We start from the raw sequence: 20,185 nt of genomic DNA, 5'->3' as shown, positions 1-20,185 counted from the left end.
AAGCAAGAATGAGTAGAGGGAGGGACATGAACCACCTAGGAACCTCCTCCTTGTTACGTCACTTGGAGCGCATTTATCAAATATCAAAGTGTATGTCACCAAGTTCCAAAACTCAAAACGTAAGTCCAGTGTCACCTACCTGCTCCCTCTCTGTGGGATCCAAGCGCCTTCGATCTCCACCACCAACACCTGCATCATCAACATCATTCATCATCGGGAGTAGTCCTGCTGCATCCAATGTTGTTATTCGAAGCATGATTGACTCCTCTCCTATCGGTGATTCCTCAGAAGGATCCTTGATGATGCCTGTTGCTGCTGCTGTTGCTGTGAGTGGATCTTCATCCCAGAAGGGGACCAGGAGGAAGACTACTTGTAGTGTATCCTCCAAGAAACAATTAACTGTCAAACAATCATTTGCAAGGGCAAACAAGTATGACAGCAATCACCCAGTTGCACAGCAGATTACTGACGCCATAACATCTATGCTGGTATTAGATGTGCATCCAGTATGCGCCATTACTGCAGTGGGTTTTCAACAGTTAATTGAGGTCCTGTGTCCTCGCTACCAGATCCCTTCTAGATTCCACTTCGCTAGAACAGCAACTCCAAGTCTGTACAAGGACATTAAAAAAAATCTTATTAATGTCCTCAGAAATACCGTTGTACCCACTGTCCACTTGACCACTGATATGTGGACAAGTGGGACAGGGCAAACTAAGGATTACATGACTGTGACAGCCCACTGGGTAGGTGTATTGCCTACAACAGCAGCAGCAACATCTACCAAAAGACAGCTGATACAGAGGTAGGCTACTCTTTGTATAACTGGTTTCACTAAGAGGCATACAGCTGAGAACCTCTTTGAAAAACCCAGGGAAATCACTGCTAAATGGCGTACCCCACTTGGACTCTCCTCAGGATGTGATTTCGGACAATGCCACCAATATTGTGAGAGCATTACATGCGGACGAATTCCGATACGTCCCATGTTTTGCTCACACAATTAATTTGCTGGTGCAACATTTTTTTAAAATGGACTGGGGCGTGCAGGAGATGCTCTCGGTGGCCCGCAAAATATTCGGACATTTTAAACATTCAGCAACCGCTTGTCGAAGATTGGATGACCAGCAGGTACTGTTAAATTTGCCCTGCCTTCAGCTGAAGCAAGAGGTAGTAACTCGGTGGAATTCTATCCCTCTATATGCTTCAGCGGATGGAGGAACAGCAAAAGGCCATCCAGGGCTATACAACGGCCTATGACATAGGCCATGGAGGGGGAATGCACCTTACTCAAGGGCAGTGGAGAATAATTTCCATGTTGTGCAAGGTTCTCAAACCCTTTGAACTTGCCATACGTGAAGTTAGTTCAGACACTACCAGCTTGAGTCAGGTCATTCCCCTCATCAGACTTTTTCAAAAACAGCTGGAGAAACTGAAGGAGGAACTGAAACGGAGCAACTGCGCAAGGTATAAGGTATGTCGGACTGGTGGATCAAGCCCTTGATTCACTTCACCAGGACCCAAGAGTCGTCAATCTATTGAAATCTGAAAAATATATTGTGGCGACCATTCTGGATCCTAGGTTTAAGTTCTACCTTGTGAGTTTTTTACCAACAGACCGAAATCTAAAACTATACAAAGAGCTGTTGGTAAAAAAAATTGTCAGCTGCAGCCGCACATGAAACGCCATCATCTCCTCCTTCAGCTTCTGCAGCTGCCAGGAAAAAACTACTTTTCCTTACAGAATGCCTGCTGGTCATGCAGATCATTTACCAAAAAATTACATATGGTCGGGCCTGAGAGAATTGCCTACTAGTGACATGTCTTCTACCGTGACTATGTGTGATACAGTCTCCATTCACAGAATGGTGGAGGACTATTTCAGAGATAACATCCTAATAGGCATGTCAGAAAGTCCCTTTCAGTAGTGGCAGAACAAAGAGGCAATTTGGAGTCCCATACACAAACTGGCTTTGCATTACTTAAGTTGCCCACCCTCCAGTGTGTACTCCGAAAGAGTTTTCAGTGCAGCTGGCAACCTTGTCAGTGATCGGCGTAGGAGGTTACTTCCTCAAAATGTGGAAAAGATGATGATCATTAAAATGAATTACAAATTCCACGAGGAAGACCTCTAACAACAATTACATAAAAAAATTACAGAAGCACCTATGGTGGATTCCAGCCGGGCACGAATTAATATTGTGTGAAGAAGAGGATGTACACACTGATGACGAGGATGAGGACAACGACAACTTGTAATGTAAAGCCAGTTTGTGTATGGGATCATTTTCATTTCCATGTCCAATGCACATTGGCAGCTTGTTTTATGGGGGTCCAAATAAACCAGTCATTTCAGAAACAATTGGCAGTCCTTGTCACTGAAATTATTTGTTTGTTAAACCCTAAATGTCCTGTTTCGTATACAACATAAGGATATGTGGGAGGGCCCAAGGACTATTCCATCTTGCACCTTTTTCCTTTCCATTATGTGCTGGTTGGGGCACTGCTGCCTGACATTTTAAATTAATGTTATGCTTGGTTTAGGAATCAATTATTTGTTTTTTAATTTATTTATTATCAATTTTACAGCCAGGGGCTGCACCAATGAATTGTTTTTTAATTAATTTATTATAAATTTTACAGCCAGGGGCTGCACCAACTATCAACTATCAATTCTTCAATCCTCAAGGGTATCCCAACCATCATCTTTGCAAAGTCCTCAACTCTATTAATAATTATATCAATCAGTTTTGAGCCAGCATGGTGGATGCAACCTTTTGGCCCTTTAACTAGATGAAAAAATCAATATTGTGAGGTGTGGGGTGGTCAAAATTGACTGGAAACGAGTGGAAATAAATTTTATTTAAGTTATTAATACTGTAGGAACAAAAAAAGGCCAATTTTATGTGATTTTAGCTTTTTTTTTTTTTTGTAAGAAAAAATCCAGATCCAAAACCAGGGGAGATCCAGATCCAAAACCAAAACTAAAACACGGGGGTCGGCGCACATTCCCTAATTACAACCATATTTTTCAAGTGACAAATGGTTCCAGTTGCAGCAAAGGCTATTGCAGTCTGTGCCACCTTTTCCATGAACCGGTGAGCTCAGCAGACGCCACTAGATATGCGCTTAGTCATCTCCCTGAATATGATGTAGATTAGTAAGAGCAATAAGGTTTATTAGTTGTGGAGAACCAAATACAGCAAACAGGTAAACATGTGGATGTCAGGGAGGGACATTGGTCTTTGTGGTGTGGAGAGGCCTGTGCCGCTGACACTGTAACGTAGCTTTTCGTATGCAGATACACCCGCACTCGCTCAGAGAACATAGGCATACTGTATATCATTTTAATCAGCAGAAGCTGCTTGTGCTAACTATTCGCATCATTCTGCGAATAAGATGCATTTAACCACTTAACTGACAATTTTTTTTCCCAAAAACCGCTCCAAAATTGTTGTGAATTAGGTGAGGAACATCCATTTTAACTTATCCAAAATGGTTTCATAAAAAAACAAAAAAAAAGTTTTTTTAGTTTTTTTTTAAGATTTGTAAATAAATAAAAAATTGTTTCTTTTTAAATAACTGAACATGGGAACCACCATCGGAACATCGGAAACATCGCGACCCCGCGACGTTCATTTAGAGACCGGATACAGGAACCAGGTATGTCAGGGGCGTTAGGAGGAAGTTAAACTTACTTTTCCCCAGCGGCTGCTCAGTTCTGCAGGCGCTGGGTAGGGGGTCCTGTTTTGCTGACCGATCAGCAGTGATCGACAGCACAGCAGACAGAGGGGGAGAAGGTGCAGGGAAGTAGAGGGACCGGAAGATTCTCTTCCTGCAGCCGCCCTCATGTTTATCTGTCTGGATGAAATTTTACGCCCAGTACAGTAGTGGTGTGGACAGAAACTTACGTCCATGCCAGGCAAGTGGTTAAAGGTAAAAAGATGCAGGAACAGATGCTCGGCCCTACCGAGTCACGCCACGGCATGATGCGACAAGAAGGGCTGTTTAACGTACCAGGAGGCTAGATGTATGTGGACCCATCTGTATGAAATGCCTTCTGTCACTCTTCTGGCAGATAAAGGCACACATTCGGCATTCGGATGCTGTTAAATGAAGCTGTGTTTTTTTTGTCATAGCCTTCATATGTACCATGTAAAACAATATCATTAAACAAGTACCATGTTGTTTTGCACAGACATTAATAGTTATAATACTGCCTATGTAGTATAATGACATACTGTATATTTCACCATATATTCCTATCATAAATTTATTTTCAGCCATAGTGTATGCATAATCTTACTAGTGACAGCAAAATGGCATTGCAATGTATTGTATATTTCTTTGTAAAAATATCTGCTTAAGAAGCTGTAAAGGTTATCAATTGCAAAAGTTAAAAATGTAAAAAATGTTGGTTCCCCTTCAAAATAAATAAATACATTAAAAAAACATAGCACCCAATGAAATGTGCAAAGCAAAAATAAGAATAATTTGCCAGGTAAAGAAAGAACACAATAGGAGAGTTGCATGAAGAAGCTTTTGTGACAGTTGGGACAATTTCTAGACAAACTGGCTCGGGTTGAGTACAGGATGTCGGCGCTTGGGATCCTGGCGGTCAGAATCACGACGCCGGCATCCCGGATTTTATTCGCGATTGTTAGACATCGAGGCTGAAACCTTTCCTTTCTCTTGTTTGCAGCCAATTTATTGCTTGTAGTGGCGGTCCAGTGTATTGGGACAGTTAAACTAGACATCTACATTGAAGGACTAAACATCTTACTGCATTGTGTCTATGCAACAGCACCTAAGGAAGTACTTGAACAAGATATACAAAGTGGGAAGAATAGGAAGAGAAGAGGGAGAGTTATTCATCTTGTTTACCACCTCTAGTGGTCAGTCTCAGCACTACAGTAAAAGTCTCCTTCCTATTACCCCAGCTTCTGGGTTTGCAGGTCAGTGCACAGCTACTCCTGTAAGATACATGCAACATTTCACAGGAGCTATTTTAAGGACATTCCACTACCATAATATAGCAGATTTGAAAGCTGCTTATCTAAAAGAGCGGCTGGGGTGGAGAGGAATACATGGGGTAGAGGGGAAGCAGTTTTAAAACCAGCTTTTATTTGGGCAACAGCATGGCACGGGTATGATATGACTTATCGACACTGGGCCTGATTCAGCACAGGACGAATCTGCAAAGCAGCACACAAGTAGCTTTGCAATTGCGTCCTAGCTATTATGTTAATACAGCAGGATGCGTCATGCCACCTGCATGCATTAACGATCTGAGCTGCGTCCATGGACTCAGCATGGGATCATCTGCGTGATCCCCCGCTGGCTGAGTGATGATGGGGTCACAGAGGCCGGCCATTGCAGTTAAGGAAAAGAGGCCAGAAAATCTCCGTCAGCCACCGGATTTCCTGGCCTCTTGTAACGGCTGCGACATGCCTCCATTTTGGGACACGGAGGTGTGTCGCAGCCCCCTCCTCACCCAGAAATACCTGACAATCACTGCAAGTCTGCTGCCTGCGAACTGCATGCAATCACGCAGACCCAAACTACACATGCGGTCGGGAATCTGCGATCAGCAGCGCACTCACCTACGCTGCTGAATCAGCCTCACTATCATTAGGTCGACAATCAATATGTAGACATGTGTTAAGGTCGACATGATTAAAATGAAGACACGTTTAGAATGTCGACACTAAAATGTCGCCATATGATGGGGACAGGCAGCAAAGAGGCACATGTGCTAGAGATGCAGCCACATCTCCAGATGTATACAACTCTACATATGGGTGACTATACAAATTTTCCGTACACGTATCTTGAGCAATGTGTGTCCAAGTGAATTCCAACTCTGCGTCAGGCACCATATGTCCCTCTCATAAATGTCCTATTATCCCATATGCCTGTTTTCAATACTTAATATAAAATGGCATTGAAATGTATTGTACATTCCATTGTGAATAGGTTCGCATACTAAAGAGCATAAAAAGTTTAAAAACTTTAAGCGTTTCCAATGCAAAATCTAGGTATGTCAAGTGTCAAGGTTCATCTTAAATAATGACACAAAGCGTCCAATGCAATGTGTGAATAGAAAACATGAATAATTTGCCAGAGGCAGGAAGAAAACGATAGGAGGGACAGCACAGAGGAGTTCATATTTCTCTTTTTGTGACGTAGCAAAGAGACATCACCACTCGTATCCCCCCTTGTAAGCCTTTAATGTTCTGAATGATTCCTTGTTACATCTTACTTAGTATCGATCTTACAGGCATCTTTACCTATCCTTTACCCAGTGTGGTCACTGAACAGTAGAAAGGTTCAATAGGAAGATCAGCTCTTCATCCACTTTTTCTTGAAAGCAATTTGTATTATGGATTTATTTTAATAGTGTACAGTGGCAGTTGCTGTTTTTACTATTAAAAAACGGTTTGATTATCTGACCTTGCTTACTTTATCTTTTTAGGTTCTGTGCACAAGCTTTAAAACCAATCAATAGACGGGAATTCCTACACAGCATTATGTTGAAATCAATCTCAATTCAGACTTATTTATACTTTCCTTGCATGGTTCAATCTCTTTTCTCTCCTAATTGTTTCTGCATTTTTTTTTAATAAAGCATTTCTAGTTACAGAATAATGCATGTAGTTTTGCTAGTTTAATCATTTCAGAATTTCTCTGTGTAATGGCAAAATTAACTTAAATCCTCCTGCAAAGTTGTCCTCAATTTGTATTCCAGGGGAATACGAACTGGTACTGGGTAATGACCTTTTTTGTTCAATCACTATATAGCGCAATAAATATTCATCACTACTGCTCTGAGTCTTCCTATTATTACTTCTCCTTGAGCCTCTGAATGCACAGTGTTAAAAATAGGATACAGGTTTACTAGGAAAATAACAATGGAATTCAAGCAATAAATAGTGAAATAAAATCTATAATTTAAAAGAAAATAAAAACAATGCAAAATAAAAATGAAAACAAATGACAAATTCCTGGGCAATCACATCTCTATGATTTTAGTAAATTAAGAATTTGCTTTGTTCCAAACTGTACGAGCTGTTTAGACATTATCCAAGGTAATTTACACTCAAGAGTAAATAAATCTTATTTTTTTTCCAGAAACGGTTTTAAAATATATGTTGCTATTGTACTATAAGCGGATAATATATATATATATATATATATATATATATATATGACTATTATCATTGAACCTGCTTGAGTTCTGCATTTCCACTAGGTTGAGTTCATGACAGCAAACCCACTTAAGAAACATCCATCAGGAAAAAACTATGGGGGGGATTCAATTGCCCCCGATTTTTTGTGCTGTAAAAACGTGACTTCACGATGAATTTTTTTTCTGGCAATTCAATATACTCCCCTTGTTTACCGCGCAAAAACACACAGGATCCGGGATAAGTTCCCGGATACGTGTGTTTTCGCAATAGCGACCACAAAAAAAAATGCATTTATTGGGGATTTGGTTTTGTTTGCCTCTGGGGGATCAATTAGCTGTGGTACTTTAGTTAACTGCAGCTAAGTGAATTCCCCCTTATGTGGGAGTTACATAAAACCTTCTAAAGAAGACAGGTGTAGAAGTTACCCATAGCAACCAATCGGATTGTAGTTATCATTTTATACATTGTATTAGATACACCATTTCCACTTGTCCTCTTTAGCAGATCTGATACATCTCCCCGTCCGATTCATTAAATACAAACAAAATATACCATATACTGTGTCTGTTAATTATGCACTTGCTGGTACTTTTATGTTGGCTGGTGGTGCACTGCTCTGTATTCACTTAAATAAAAATGTAACTTTAACAGACATTAGATACAGATAGACACAAAACAGAGTAAGAAACACGGGTTTCTCGAGCACTTGATAAAGAACATTGACCATGCATCCTTCATAATAGTCTATTGATCACTATTTTTAGGTAAGTTTAAGTTGCAAATTGCCAGACACAGGCTACCACACCATTCACCCACGTAAAACTGCCAGTGAGTACAAGCCTTAAATGTGTGATTTCCAATTTTCACAAATGAAACAAGACTTGCTATGGACCTGTATAAAATCAATCACCATAGCATCTGAAATGCATTGATTTTAATCACAGACTCTATATTACACCTCTAAAAGATTTATAATGTGTGTATAGTGTACATAAAAGAGATTTGTATTGTTAGTGCTGTTCTAGGTTACTGACAGTGTGATGTTATTAAAACAGTCAGAGTTTAATAAATACAGAAATTTTAATGTACTATACATCAAGAGATCATATTTTCATACGTACCTGGTTATCAGCTTACATATTTTGAAAATGAGATGTAGTTACGATCCAGGCGGTCAGAATGCTGACAGTCACAATACCTACAGCAGCATCCACACGGTCACAATCCCGACAAATTGTGACGGTGAGTGCTAGGGTTAGAGTTAGGTTTGGGACAGGGGCGTATCTATAATGGGTCCAGGGGGCCCCGCACTGCACACCCTGCACCCATATTATTTAAAACTCTCCTGACCGTGGTCCTGCGTCAGGTGTCAGTGCTGCAGAGAACACGGGAAAATGGCCACGCGGCCTTTTTTCTGGCGTTCTGCGATGCGCAGTAGACTCTAGTGCCCAGAGTCTACTGCTTCTGCGGTGGCCGGCCAGCTGCGTCTGTCAGCTGCCAGTCGCCGGAGAGAGAGGAAGGGGCCCTGCACGGGGAAGGCACACGGGCCCCCTCCTCTCTTAAGATGCCCCTGGCTTGGGGTTAGGCACTAGGGGGAGAGTTAGGCTACAGTAGGGGATGGTTAGGGTTAAGCTGTGGTAGGGGATAGCTGAGGTTAGGCTGCGGTAGGTGACATTTAGGGTTAGACTGCGGTAGGGAACAGTTAGGGTTAGGCTGCTGTTGGGGACAGTTAGGGTTAGGCTGCTGTTGGGGACAGTTAGGGTTAGGCTGTGGGAGGGGACAGTTAGGGTTAGGCTGTGGGAGGGGACAGTTAGGGTTAGGCTGTGGGAGGGGACAGTTAGGGTTAGGCTGTGGGAGGGGACAGTTAGGGTTAGGCTGTGGGAGGGGACAGTTAGGGTTAGGCTGTGGGAGGGGACAGTTAGGGTTAGGCTGTGGGAGGGGACAGTTAGGGTTAGGCTGTGGGAGGGGACAGTTAGGGTTAGGCTGTGGGAGGGGACAGTTAGGGTTAGGCTGTGGGAGGGGACAGTTAGGGTTAGGCTGTGGGAGGGGACAGTTAGGGTTAGGCTGTGGGAGGGGACAGTTAGGGTTAGGCTGTGGGAGGGGACAGTTAGGGTTAGGCTGTGGGAGGGGACAGTTAGGGTTAGGCTGTGGGAGGGGACAGTTAGGGTTAGGCTGTGGGAGGGGACAGTTAGGGTTAGGCTGTGGGAGGGGACAGTTAGGGTTAGGCTGTGGGAGGGGACAGTTAGGGTTAGGCTGTGGGAGGGGACAGTTAGGGTTAGGCTGTGGGAGGGGACAGTTAGGGTTAGGCTGTGGGAGGGGACAGTTAGGGTTAGGCTGTGGGAGGGGACAGTTAGGGTTAGGCTGTGGGAGGGGACAGTTAGGGTTAGGCTGTGGGAGGGGACAGTTAGGGTTAGGCTGTGGGAGGGGACAGTTAGGGTTAGGCTGTGGGAGGGGACAGTTAGGGTTAGGCTGTGGGAGGGGACAGTTAGGGTTAGGCTGTGGGAGGGGACAGTTAGGGTTAGGCTGTAGGAGGGGACAGTTAGGGTTAGGCTGTGGGAGGGGACAGTTAGGGTTAGGCTGCGGTTGGGGACAGTTCGGGTTAGGCTGCGGTTGGGGACTGTTAAGAGTTAGGCTGCGGTTGGGGACTGTTAAGAGTTAGGCTGCGGTAGGGGACAGTTAGGGTTAGGCTGCAGTAGGGGACAGTTAGGGTTAGGCTGCAGTAGGGGACAGTTAGGGTTAGGCTACAGTAGGGGACAGTTAGGGTTAGGCTGCAGTTTGGGACAGTTAGGGATAGGCTGCATTTGGGGACAGTTAGGGTTAGGCTGCATTTGGGGACTGTTAATGTTATGCTGCAGGTTGGGGACAGTTAGGGTTAGGCTGCTGTTGGGGACAGTTAGGGTTAGGCTGTGGGAGGGGACAGTTAGGGTTAGGCTGTGGGAGGGGACAGTTCGGGTTAGGCTGCAGTAGGGGACAGTTAGGGTTAGGCTACAGTAGGGGACAGTTAGGGTTAGGCTGCAGTTTGGGACAGTTAGGGATAAGCTGCATTTGGGGACAGTTAGGGTTAGGCTGCATTTGGGGACTGTTAATGTTATACTGCAGGTTGGGGACAGTTAGGGTTAGGCTGCTGTTGGGGACAGTTAGGGTTAGGCTGTGGGAGGGGACAGTTAGGGTTAGACTGTGGGAGGGGACAGTTAGGGTTAGGCTGTGGGAGGGGACAGTTAGGGTTAGGCTGTGGGAGGGGACAGTTAGGGTTAGGCTGTGGGAGGGGACAGTTAGGGTTAGGCTGTGGGAGGGGACAGTTAGGGTTAGGCTGTGGGAGGGGACAGTTCGGGTTAGGCTGCGGTTGGGGACAGTTCGGGTTAGGCTGCATTTGGGGACTGTTAATGTTATGCTGCAGGTTGGGGACAGTTAGGGTTAGGCTGCTATAGGGGACAGTTAGGGTTAGGCTGTGGGAGGGGACAGTTAGGGTTAGACTGTGGGAGGGGACAGTTAGGGTTAGACTGTGGGAGGGGACAGTTAGGGTTAGGCTGTGGGAGGGGACAGTTAGGGTTAGGCTGTGGGAGGGGACAGTTAGGGTTAGGCTGTGGGAGGGGACAGTTAGGGTTAGGCTGTGGGAGGGGACAGTTAGGGTTAGGCTGTGGGAGGGGACAGTTAGGGTTAGGCTGTAGGAGGGGACAGTTAGGGTTAGGCTGTGGGAGGGGACAGTTAGGGTTAGGCTGCGGTTGGGGACAGTTCGGGTTAGGCTGCGGTTGGGGACTGTTAAGAGTTAGGCTGCGGTTGGGGACTGTTAAGAGTTAGGCTGCGGTAGGGGACAGTTAGGGTTAGGCTGCAGTAGGGGACAGTTAGGGTTAGGCTGCAGTAGGGGACAGTTAGGGTTAGGCTACAGTAGGGGACAGTTAGGGTTAGGCTGCAGTTTGGGACAGTTAGGGATAGGCTGCATTTGGGGACAGTTAGGGTTAGGCTGCATTTGGGGACTGTTAATGTTATGCTGCAGGTTGGGGACAGTTAGGGTTAGGCTGCTGTTGGGGACAGTTAGGGTTAGGCTGTGGGAGGGGACAGTTAGGGTTAGGCTGTGGGAGGGGACAGTTCGGGTTAGGCTGCAGTAGGGGACAGTTAGGGTTAGGCTACAGTAGGGGACAGTTAGGGTTAGGCTGCAGTTTGGGACAGTTAGGGATAAGCTGCATTTGGGGACAGTTAGGGTTAGGCTGCATTTGGGGACTGTTAATGTTATACTGCAGGTTGGGGACAGTTAGGGTTAGGCTGCTGTTGGGGACAGTTAGGGTTAGGCTGTGGGAGGGGACAGTTAGGGTTAGACTGTGGGAGGGGACAGTTAGGGTTAGGCTGTGGGAGGGGACAGTTAGGGTTAGGCTGTGGGAGGGGACAGTTAGGGTTAGGCTGTGGGAGGGGACAGTTAGGGTTAGGCTGTGGGAGGGGACAGTTCGGGTTAGGCTGTGGGAGGGGACAGTTCGGGTTAGGCTGCGGTTGGGGACAGTTCGGGTTAGGCTGCATTTGGGGACTGTTAATGTTATGCTGCAGGTTGGGGACAGTTAGGGTTAGGCTGCTATAGGGGACAGTTAGGGTTAGGCTGTGGGAGGGGACAGTTAGGGTTAGACTGTGGGAGGGGACAGTTAGGGTTAGACTGTGGGAGGGGACAGTTAGGGTTAGGCTGTGTTTGGGGACAGTTAGGGTCAAGGGCTGGCTGGCAACTTTTAGCCTGGGGGGCAAATGCATGCAGGCAGCCCTGGCAGAGGAGTAACGTGTAGCCAGGGTGCCTGAAAGAACGTGCGTGCTACGGCTCCCCCCTCAAGTGTTCTAGGGAGGAGGCGGGTCCATATGGGATTAATGTAAGGTAAAAATAAAGATATGGGGCAGCCCCCTGTCATAGTGCCCATATGCAGTGCCACCCTGTGCCACCGGAGAGGACACCCTTATGCCGGCCTCGAGTAGTGCCCCCAGTAGTGATCCCCCCTATGCAGTGCCCCTTGTGCCCCCAGTAGTAAGCCCCTTATATAGTGCCCCCAGTAGTGGTAACCCTTATGCAGTGCCCCTTATATAGTGGCCCCAGTTGTAGTCTTCCCCCCATGCAGTACCCCCACTATTGCCCTTTATATAGAGCCCCCAGCAGTGGTCCCCCAATGCAGTGCCCCCAGTGGTAGTCCCCTCCCCCCTATGTAGTGCCCCTAGTAGTAGTCCCCTCCCCCCTATGCAATGCCCCTAGTAGTAGTCCCCTCCCCTTGTAGTGCCCCTAGTAGTAGTCCCCTCCCCCCTATGCAATGCCCCTAGTAGTAGTCCCCTCCCCTTGTAGTGCCCCTAGTAGTAGTCCCCCCCAGTAGTAGTACCCCCTTGTAGTGCCCCCAGTAGTAGTCCCCCCCTTGTAGTGCCCCCAGTAGTAGTAGTCCCCCCCTTGTAGTGCCCCCAGTAGTAGTAGTACCCCCCTTGTAGTGCCCCCAGCAGTAGTAGTAGTACCCCCCCTTGTAGTTCCCCCAGTAGTAGTAGTCCCCCCCTTGTTGTGCCCCCAGTAGTAGTAGTCCCCCCCTTGTAGCACCCCCAGTAGAAGTAGTCCCCCCCCTTTGTAGTGCCCCCAGTAGTGGTCTCCTCCTTATAGTGCCAGACCCCCCGCAGTAGACACACATAATATAAAAAAAACACTTACCTGACACCCGCTCCTGCTCCTGGTCCCGCCGCCGAGATCAGCTCCTCCGTCCGCCGCTTTGCATTATGGGAGTGACGCGTCACTCCCATTACCCACTGCGGGAGCCGGAAGATGTCCGGCTCTGGCAGTGGGAGCAGCAGCCGATGAGATTCTGTCTGACTCTCATCAGCTGCTAAAGCAAACACACAGCTGCCGGCTCCGGCAGCTGTGTGTTTGTGCTGTGTAGCGCTGACCGAACTCCGTCCGGTCATCGCTACACACGCGGTGCAGTCTGTGTCACAGTGACACAGACTGCCCGCGGCCCGCATGACGCTGCGGCCCGGGGGGCACATGGCACCCTGCCCCCCGGCCCAGCCCGCCACTGGTTAGGGTTAGGCTGCAGTAGGGGACAGTTAGGGTCAGGCTGCAGTAGGGGACAGCTAGGGTTAGGCTGCGGGAGGGGACAGTTAGGGTTAGGCTGCAGTTTGGGACTGTTAGGGTTAGGCTGCGGGAGGGGACAGTTAGAATAAAGCTGGCCACACATTTAATGATTATCTGTCCAACCAGCCAACTAGTTGATTGGTTGGAATGAAAATCTGGTAACGTATGGGAGTAACTGATGATCAACAATTTGCTCCTAAATGCCAGAAAACAGATGAAAATGGTCGTCAGACAAGTTTGTTAAATGTTTGATCTAAACAATTTGTTCAAACAACAGTTTTTGTCCATTTTCCGGTGTTTGGTAGCAAATTGCAGATTGTCATAAACTTTCATACCTTACCAGATTTTCATCCCAACCAATCAACTAGTTGGCTGGTTGGACAGATAATCTTTAGATGTGTGGCCAGCTTCAGGCTGTGGAAGGGATGGGTTAGGGTTAGGATTGGGGTTAGAATACTTACCAAAATCCATTGGAATTTTGACCATCAGGGTCCCGTACCCAACCCATTAAAATGAACATTAGTTGGGCATGAGAATGGAATTAGACAGGAAATCCACACAATTGTAGAAAATATTAAGGACAATAGTGACTTTACAGTGTAATAAGTCCCATGTACACTACCTGCTGTTGTAGATTCCAGGCGTTTTCTCGGACAGCAGCCATCTCTATTTCATACTTATGATTGGTCTGTTGAAGCTGAAGAGATTCTTGAAGTGACAATTGGTGCTGTGCTTTTAATGTTGTTAATTCAGTCTTCACATTTTCAAGCATCCCTCTAGGTTACGACAGAAGAAAGGGGAAACAAGACTATTTATTTAGAATATAGTTGAAGAGACGGTAGCTCCACTCTTGTCAAGCTGGTCTGGAGGTTATCTCCACAAAAAAAGGTGTCAAATTAACTTTATAACAAGAAACTAAAGCTATGTTCTATTTATGCGAGGTTATTTATGTAGCATACTCTGTACCATTGTATATATAGTATGAAGTACATATTTTATTCTGGATTCGTGGTTATTTATATTGTAGTATAGCAGCAGTGACTGTAAACATCTGGGGAAGATTTTCTAATAATTCTATCACACATCAGCAATATCTGATAGTCCTTCCCAGTATTAAGCTCACAAACAGGTCATGAATATATATTGTCTATACATACAATTCTGAATTGCACACACGAACTAATGTTTTTTCAAAAGAGAATGTTGGCGGAAGAAAAGAAAGATTAGTGTATATGCGCTATAAATCACTCGTGCAATCTATTCTTTAAAATAAAGCATGTTGGCATGCCGCTGGTAAGTCTTTCCACATTATAAAGAATAGACAGCAAACAAGTATCCCAAATAATGTCTTATTACCATCTCGAATAAAGTAAAACAAAAACATACCATCCAATGAAAATGACAAAAAAAAAACGTAAAATATTAAAAATGCGAGAACTTAAGACTAAATTTATTTTTTCATTGTCGTACACAATATATTTACATACAACATGTCAGCAACCGCAAATATGATTTAACTCTTGTCATTGATAAGTAATTCTAATGGTCAATGCTGTCATGAGACAAATGGTAAGCAGGTTTTAGATACCTAGTACTTCAGACTACCATTTTAAAGTAAAACTATGTCATAAAGTCTATAATAATAATGTCCCAATGGAGTGATGTCTATATACTGAGACGGTATATTATGACATGTATACCATGGCATGCAATCTCCTGCTACTGGGCAGCTTGAGAGTACCTTTTCTTATTAAAATTAAAAGCATTTTAATGTAATAAAATATAGTAGATCCAAGTAGAGGCTAGTATAATATATATATATATATATATATATATATATATACATACACATGTGTATATATATATATATATATATATACATACACACAATATTTTTTTAATAATTATGGCAATTTCATATTTTATTAACAATGTATCTTCATCTTGATCTACCATATCAATTGGAATTTCTTTCCACAGGTTTACTGGTTTCAAGTGCATCTTGAACACATAAAGCAACTCTGGACATGAAATGCCCATAAAAATACTCAGATTATATAAGGCCACTTCAGGCAAACTTAATCCTGTTAAACATGAGCTCAAAAGGATAGGCTTATTTATTATAAAGTGTAATGTCACAGAAATAGGAGTTAAAATAGGTTTTCCATCTGCTTGGTCTAAAAAAAAAAACAGCATTACAATCAGAGAAAAATAAAGTAACTTAAAAGAGAGGCACGTGCTAAAAACAATAATGATTCTACAACATTTGATAGATAGATAGATAGATAGATAGATAGATAGATAGTTTAATAAAATAAATACAATTGTGTACACTGTCATTCTCCTTTTGCATTACACATACAGCATATTCACAAAGAGAAATCACGATTCAAACATGAAATCTGGTTAAAAGTGTTATCTTTACACAAATACATGATTAGACAGAAAAATCATATTTTCATAATGTCTCAGTTCAGAGTTTAAAAGTCTAAATTATTTTGCAATGGAGCCTTGCAAATATACCTATGAAAAGCAAATCAATAAAACGTCTATTCCTATCTATTCCCCGGGGACCTCAGCTGCACAGCCGCACAAAAATCAATGCAACAAATTATTACTATTTCCAGCCACCCACTAGAAGCTTTGGACAAGTATTTTACATGGAACAGGTCTGTGCTGGGATTCCTGGATCGCTGTCTGTATGCCGGACTGCTCATTAGGATGTAGCTCAATAACTTAAAAAGCACATACATCATGCTATTAAAAAAAGAACTAGTTTTGTGATATCAAAATTTTAAACAGTGTGACAATCTCTTGTATCATCTGATGGGAACAGAACAGAAATAGAATAGAAAGAAAGAAAAAAAACATCAATAAATATATTTATTTTTATAAACAGCCTTGGGTTTATAATCTACTATTTGCAGAAGTGGGCAGCTAATGATACAAATCAAATAAATTATATCAGAACGATAAACAATGCCATAAACAGCTATATTTCAGAATGCTACAATGTTAGATATATTAAAGGTCCCATTTTAGTATTATACATTATTGCACTAGAACACTGATGGAACAAATCAGTGACTTTCCTATTATTTGCCAATTACTGTGCCTAGTGTATAACATTCAGCCAGCACTTGTCATTTTTTGCATGTTACTGTATATAATATCTGCCAATAACAATATTATAGATCAAGTATAATTATAACTTTACCTAAGGCTATACAGTACCTGTCTTTCGGACACTAGAAGGACAAATGAAACTATACTAAGGTTTTATTTATTAATTAATTTATTTTATTTAATAGGAGTATTGCAGTTTTGGATACACTGAGAACAATGCATACATGAATTGTAATATCTTCAGGTCTAATGTGAGTCCTGAAAGGCTGAAACATAGGAATCGGACACTACTGTAGCTTCACACAGGGGGTGGACATCAAATATTTTGCAGATACTTAAAGAATAGCTTATTTTTAAGTGCTTTTTTAAACCGCACAAACTAAGTTGTATTCTCTGAACTTAAACTGCTTGTTGCACAACAACTCCCACCACATGTTAAAGACTGCATAAGTCATCACTCCTTACGTTCAATTAAATTAAGTAAATCCAATAACCAGGCACTGCTCAATGGGATATCCTTCATCTGAGTATCCCATGCTTGGCAAAGCAATTCGAAACTTTTGCTGTACTTGAGTAAGAGATCATATTATTTTTCTGAACATAAACACCGTAGGACAAGGGGGTAAGCATTGTACCAAAATGATTCTGTATGTGGGAAATCCACTGTAAGACTTAATATAACAAACTATCATGACAGCTATTTGTACTACAGTAGAAGGTGACATAGTGTAACAGTATAAACCATACGCCAGGTCAGTCACAGGATGATTATGGGGCTTCTGTTTATCTATACTGTAAATCAAACAAAGGCATAAAAGACAGTAGATACACACATAGATAGATAGATAGATAGATAGATAGATAGATAGATAGATAGATAGATAGATAGACAGATAGATAGATAGATAGATAGATATACATACACACATATATATATCTATACAGGTAGAAAAAGCTGTCGATGGAGATATATATATATATATAGAGCTTTGTATTTTATGCTATTTTTAACACCTAAATAATTTGTTACTATAAAAAGGCATTGTCCTTGCAATTACATAGAAGCTGACAAGAGGCCTTTACCCAGTACATTCAGTTCTTATCATAGATTCAACTCTATATCCTGGTTATTTTTAGCAGTCTTCTATAAGTGAAGTAACAGGAAAGAAATGTAATCAGAGCATTTCGGTATAATTTGGTACCATCTTGTTTCAACTCAGCTACTTTGACGAAGAAGGAGACAACAAGAGCCATATGTAACCTTTGTACTCTACAGTGTTGGAAAATTAAGACTTTCGCCCCCACTGCTCTGCCATAGAAGACTTCTAAAACGAACGCCGGCACCTTGTTCTCTACAACACTCCGGCAAATAGAAACGCAATCCCCTAATTCCCAGTAAAGGAGTCTAATACTTACAATAGCAAGACTACAAATTCAGGCATATGGGAAATAAGCATTTTAATAATATGACACTAAACAGAACAAAGCTGCATATACTGCAGCAGAAGACAGTAAAGGGAAATTAGAGATCATAACTGTATGTATCCTAAACATACAGACTTAGAACTCCTAAGGTGAAGATCGTCTGCGGTGTGGGTCACTCTATAATGTGATCAGTGGTCACTCACTTGTATTCACTTTTTTCTTCCTCTGAAGCTGTGACACGTTCTTTAAGGGTCTTCAGGTCTGTCTGGTATTTTCTGTTGTTCTGTTCTTGGCGAACGGTTTCAGCTATTTGCTCGCTTAGCTGCTCTTGAGTCGCTTTCAAGCTGGATTCCAGTAGAAGAAGTTTTTCTTCTTGACTGGCAAGTTCTTGTGCTAAAGGAGACCAAGAAAAAAAAAATACATAGTGCTGTATAAGAATCAAAATTCTTTGTATGTTTTCAGTTCAAGCTTTATTTGTGCTTTAAGCAAACCCTAAAAAATATCCCTTTGATGACTTCTGTGCGATTCCAAATTAATTTATCAAATCGCATTTGTCTAATCATGTTTAACCTCTTGTGTGCCATAATTAGCCAATGCTGAATACCCTTTACGATTTTTAAACAATGCTTTCATTTACAATTAATCTGAAAAAATTTAATAAATCGCCGAGAGGTGATTTTATACATGAATTACTATTTAATAAAAAAATTTAAAAAGTGACGAAGCCCTAATTTATCAAACTGTTTCATTACTTCATTTATTACACCTATAGCTTTGGTTGTTTCATGCCAACACAAGTGATTTCAAGGTCAACCAATAGATGGCGCTCAATTACCAGACCAAGAATGAATACAGAAGACAAGACCAGGACTTTTCTTTTTCTTGCAAAAATAAGCAATTTTAAGACAAAGACATTTCCCTTTGTTCTTTGTTGACCGCAGTCCAAAATGGAGACAATTTGAATAAAATGCTGGCTGTCCATCAAATACAAATATTGCTTGTACCTTGAAGGGAGGCTTAATGAAAAAATAATAGTAATAATATAAAAATAAATAAATGTGTATACAAACATGCTGTTCAGTATATGCGTGATATGTATGTATATATATATACATATATATATATACATGCACTCACATTATATTAATTTAAGTGTATTTTTATATATATATATATATATATATATATACATACACACATATGTAAACAGTCACACACTGTACATATCTTTGTGTATACACACACATGAAATTGGCGGGTATTGTATGCTGCACAATTTGTGTATACAGTGCCACTGTTTGCAGTTGTTTGACAAGACACAAAGATATTTGTCATGCGTATTCTGTCTATTATTTTACAAGTTAACATTAATTGTAATTGTTAGAAATGTATATATACTTTGAAGCATCTTTGAGCCAACACGCAGTAGGAATGTGCTAAAGACTTTGATATTGATCCAAAAAGCCTTGCACTTCTTTTTCTGAACTTGCCCGAAGGCGTGAGACAAGGATCTTAACTCAGTGAATTATCATCATCTGTCTTGCAAAGGTGGATATCATATAGCTGGATATCTCAAACATCTGCTGGTGAACAGAAGCACACTTTATGTATCTTAAAGATTTATCATGTGGCATCATTGATCACGTTTAAAAGGTCAGGTATAATATCATTGTAAACTGCAGAAATAGTAACTATCTAGAAAAAACTTTTCCTATAACCATATGATCACCCACTATGAGTTATATATATATATATACACACACACACACGTGTATATATATATATATATATATATATATGTATATGGATTTCAGTAAATTCTAGGTATTGAGTGCTAATCCTTTTGAGAAAAAAACAAATGCTAAACATAATCTATAACAAGACAATTTAAGGCAGCTTTAAAGTATGTGCATGGCATGCATATGTGCATTCTATACATACATGTAAAATATTTTGTGTGTGTTTATGGTAAAGAGATCGTACATACACAAAAGTGAGTGCTTTCACACCAATTTATAACCTCAGTTGGACAATTACATACTGGGCTGTCACAATTAATCAGCTCAATTAAGTTTAATGATTAAGGAATTAAATTGTTTATTTCTACGAGTAACATGCATCAATACTGACATTTAATATATTCGCCAACGGTTTGTGCCATTTCTATTTTACTGCTCAATTAATGGGCTTTGTGTATATTTGCAAATGCAGCTTTTTTGGGGACCAGATCTTGTACTAGCACAAAATTAAGCACACAACCCCACATTTGCAAGCCAGCAGCTGTACAAACCTCTACCATCATTGAGAAGTGATATAAAAATGAACCAAGGAAATTTTACATTAAAAAAAAAGACAATTAAAAAAATATATA

General features: G+C 42.0%; 2 protein-coding genes across 6 annotated transcripts in view; both read right to left on the bottom strand.

Annotated features, from left to right (window-relative positions):
* The window catches only part of LOC148524992 (uncharacterized), a 51,048-nt gene extending 37,265 nt beyond the window's left edge, over positions 1-13,783 (bottom strand). The window contains 8 exon segments of the mRNA XM_088471346.1: positions 8,864-9,592; positions 9,594-9,794; positions 9,865-10,054; positions 10,116-10,298; positions 11,011-11,192; positions 11,194-11,408; positions 13,206-13,327; positions 13,725-13,783. Of these exon segments, the coding sequence (XP_088327472.1) occupies positions 8,864-9,592; positions 9,594-9,794; positions 9,865-10,054; positions 10,116-10,298; positions 11,011-11,192; positions 11,194-11,408; positions 13,206-13,327; positions 13,725-13,783 (1,881 nt within the window).
* The window catches only part of LOC148524991 (uncharacterized), a 465,228-nt gene that overhangs the window by 302,337 nt on the left and 142,706 nt on the right, over positions 1-20,185 (bottom strand). For all 5 annotated transcript variants that reach the window (XM_088471429.1, XM_088471430.1, XM_088471433.1 and 2 more), the window contains exons 14-15: positions 18,018-18,207; positions 13,886-14,039 (exon numbers count right to left, since the gene is read on the bottom strand). In XM_088471429.1, coding sequence (XP_088327555.1) covers positions 13,886-14,039; positions 18,018-18,207 — 344 coding nt within the window. The remainder of the gene's footprint in view (positions 1-13,885; positions 14,040-18,017; positions 18,208-20,185) is intronic.

The sequence above is a fragment of the Taudactylus pleione genome, unplaced genomic scaffold (genome assembly GCF_031769625.1).
Source record: "Taudactylus pleione unplaced genomic scaffold, aTauple2 ptg000114l, whole genome shotgun sequence".
NCBI classification, from domain to species: domain Eukaryota; kingdom Metazoa; phylum Chordata; class Amphibia; order Anura; family Myobatrachidae; genus Taudactylus; species Taudactylus pleione.
Note: the sequence above shows the minus strand (reverse complement) of the source record. Positions and strands in the feature narration are given on the sequence as shown.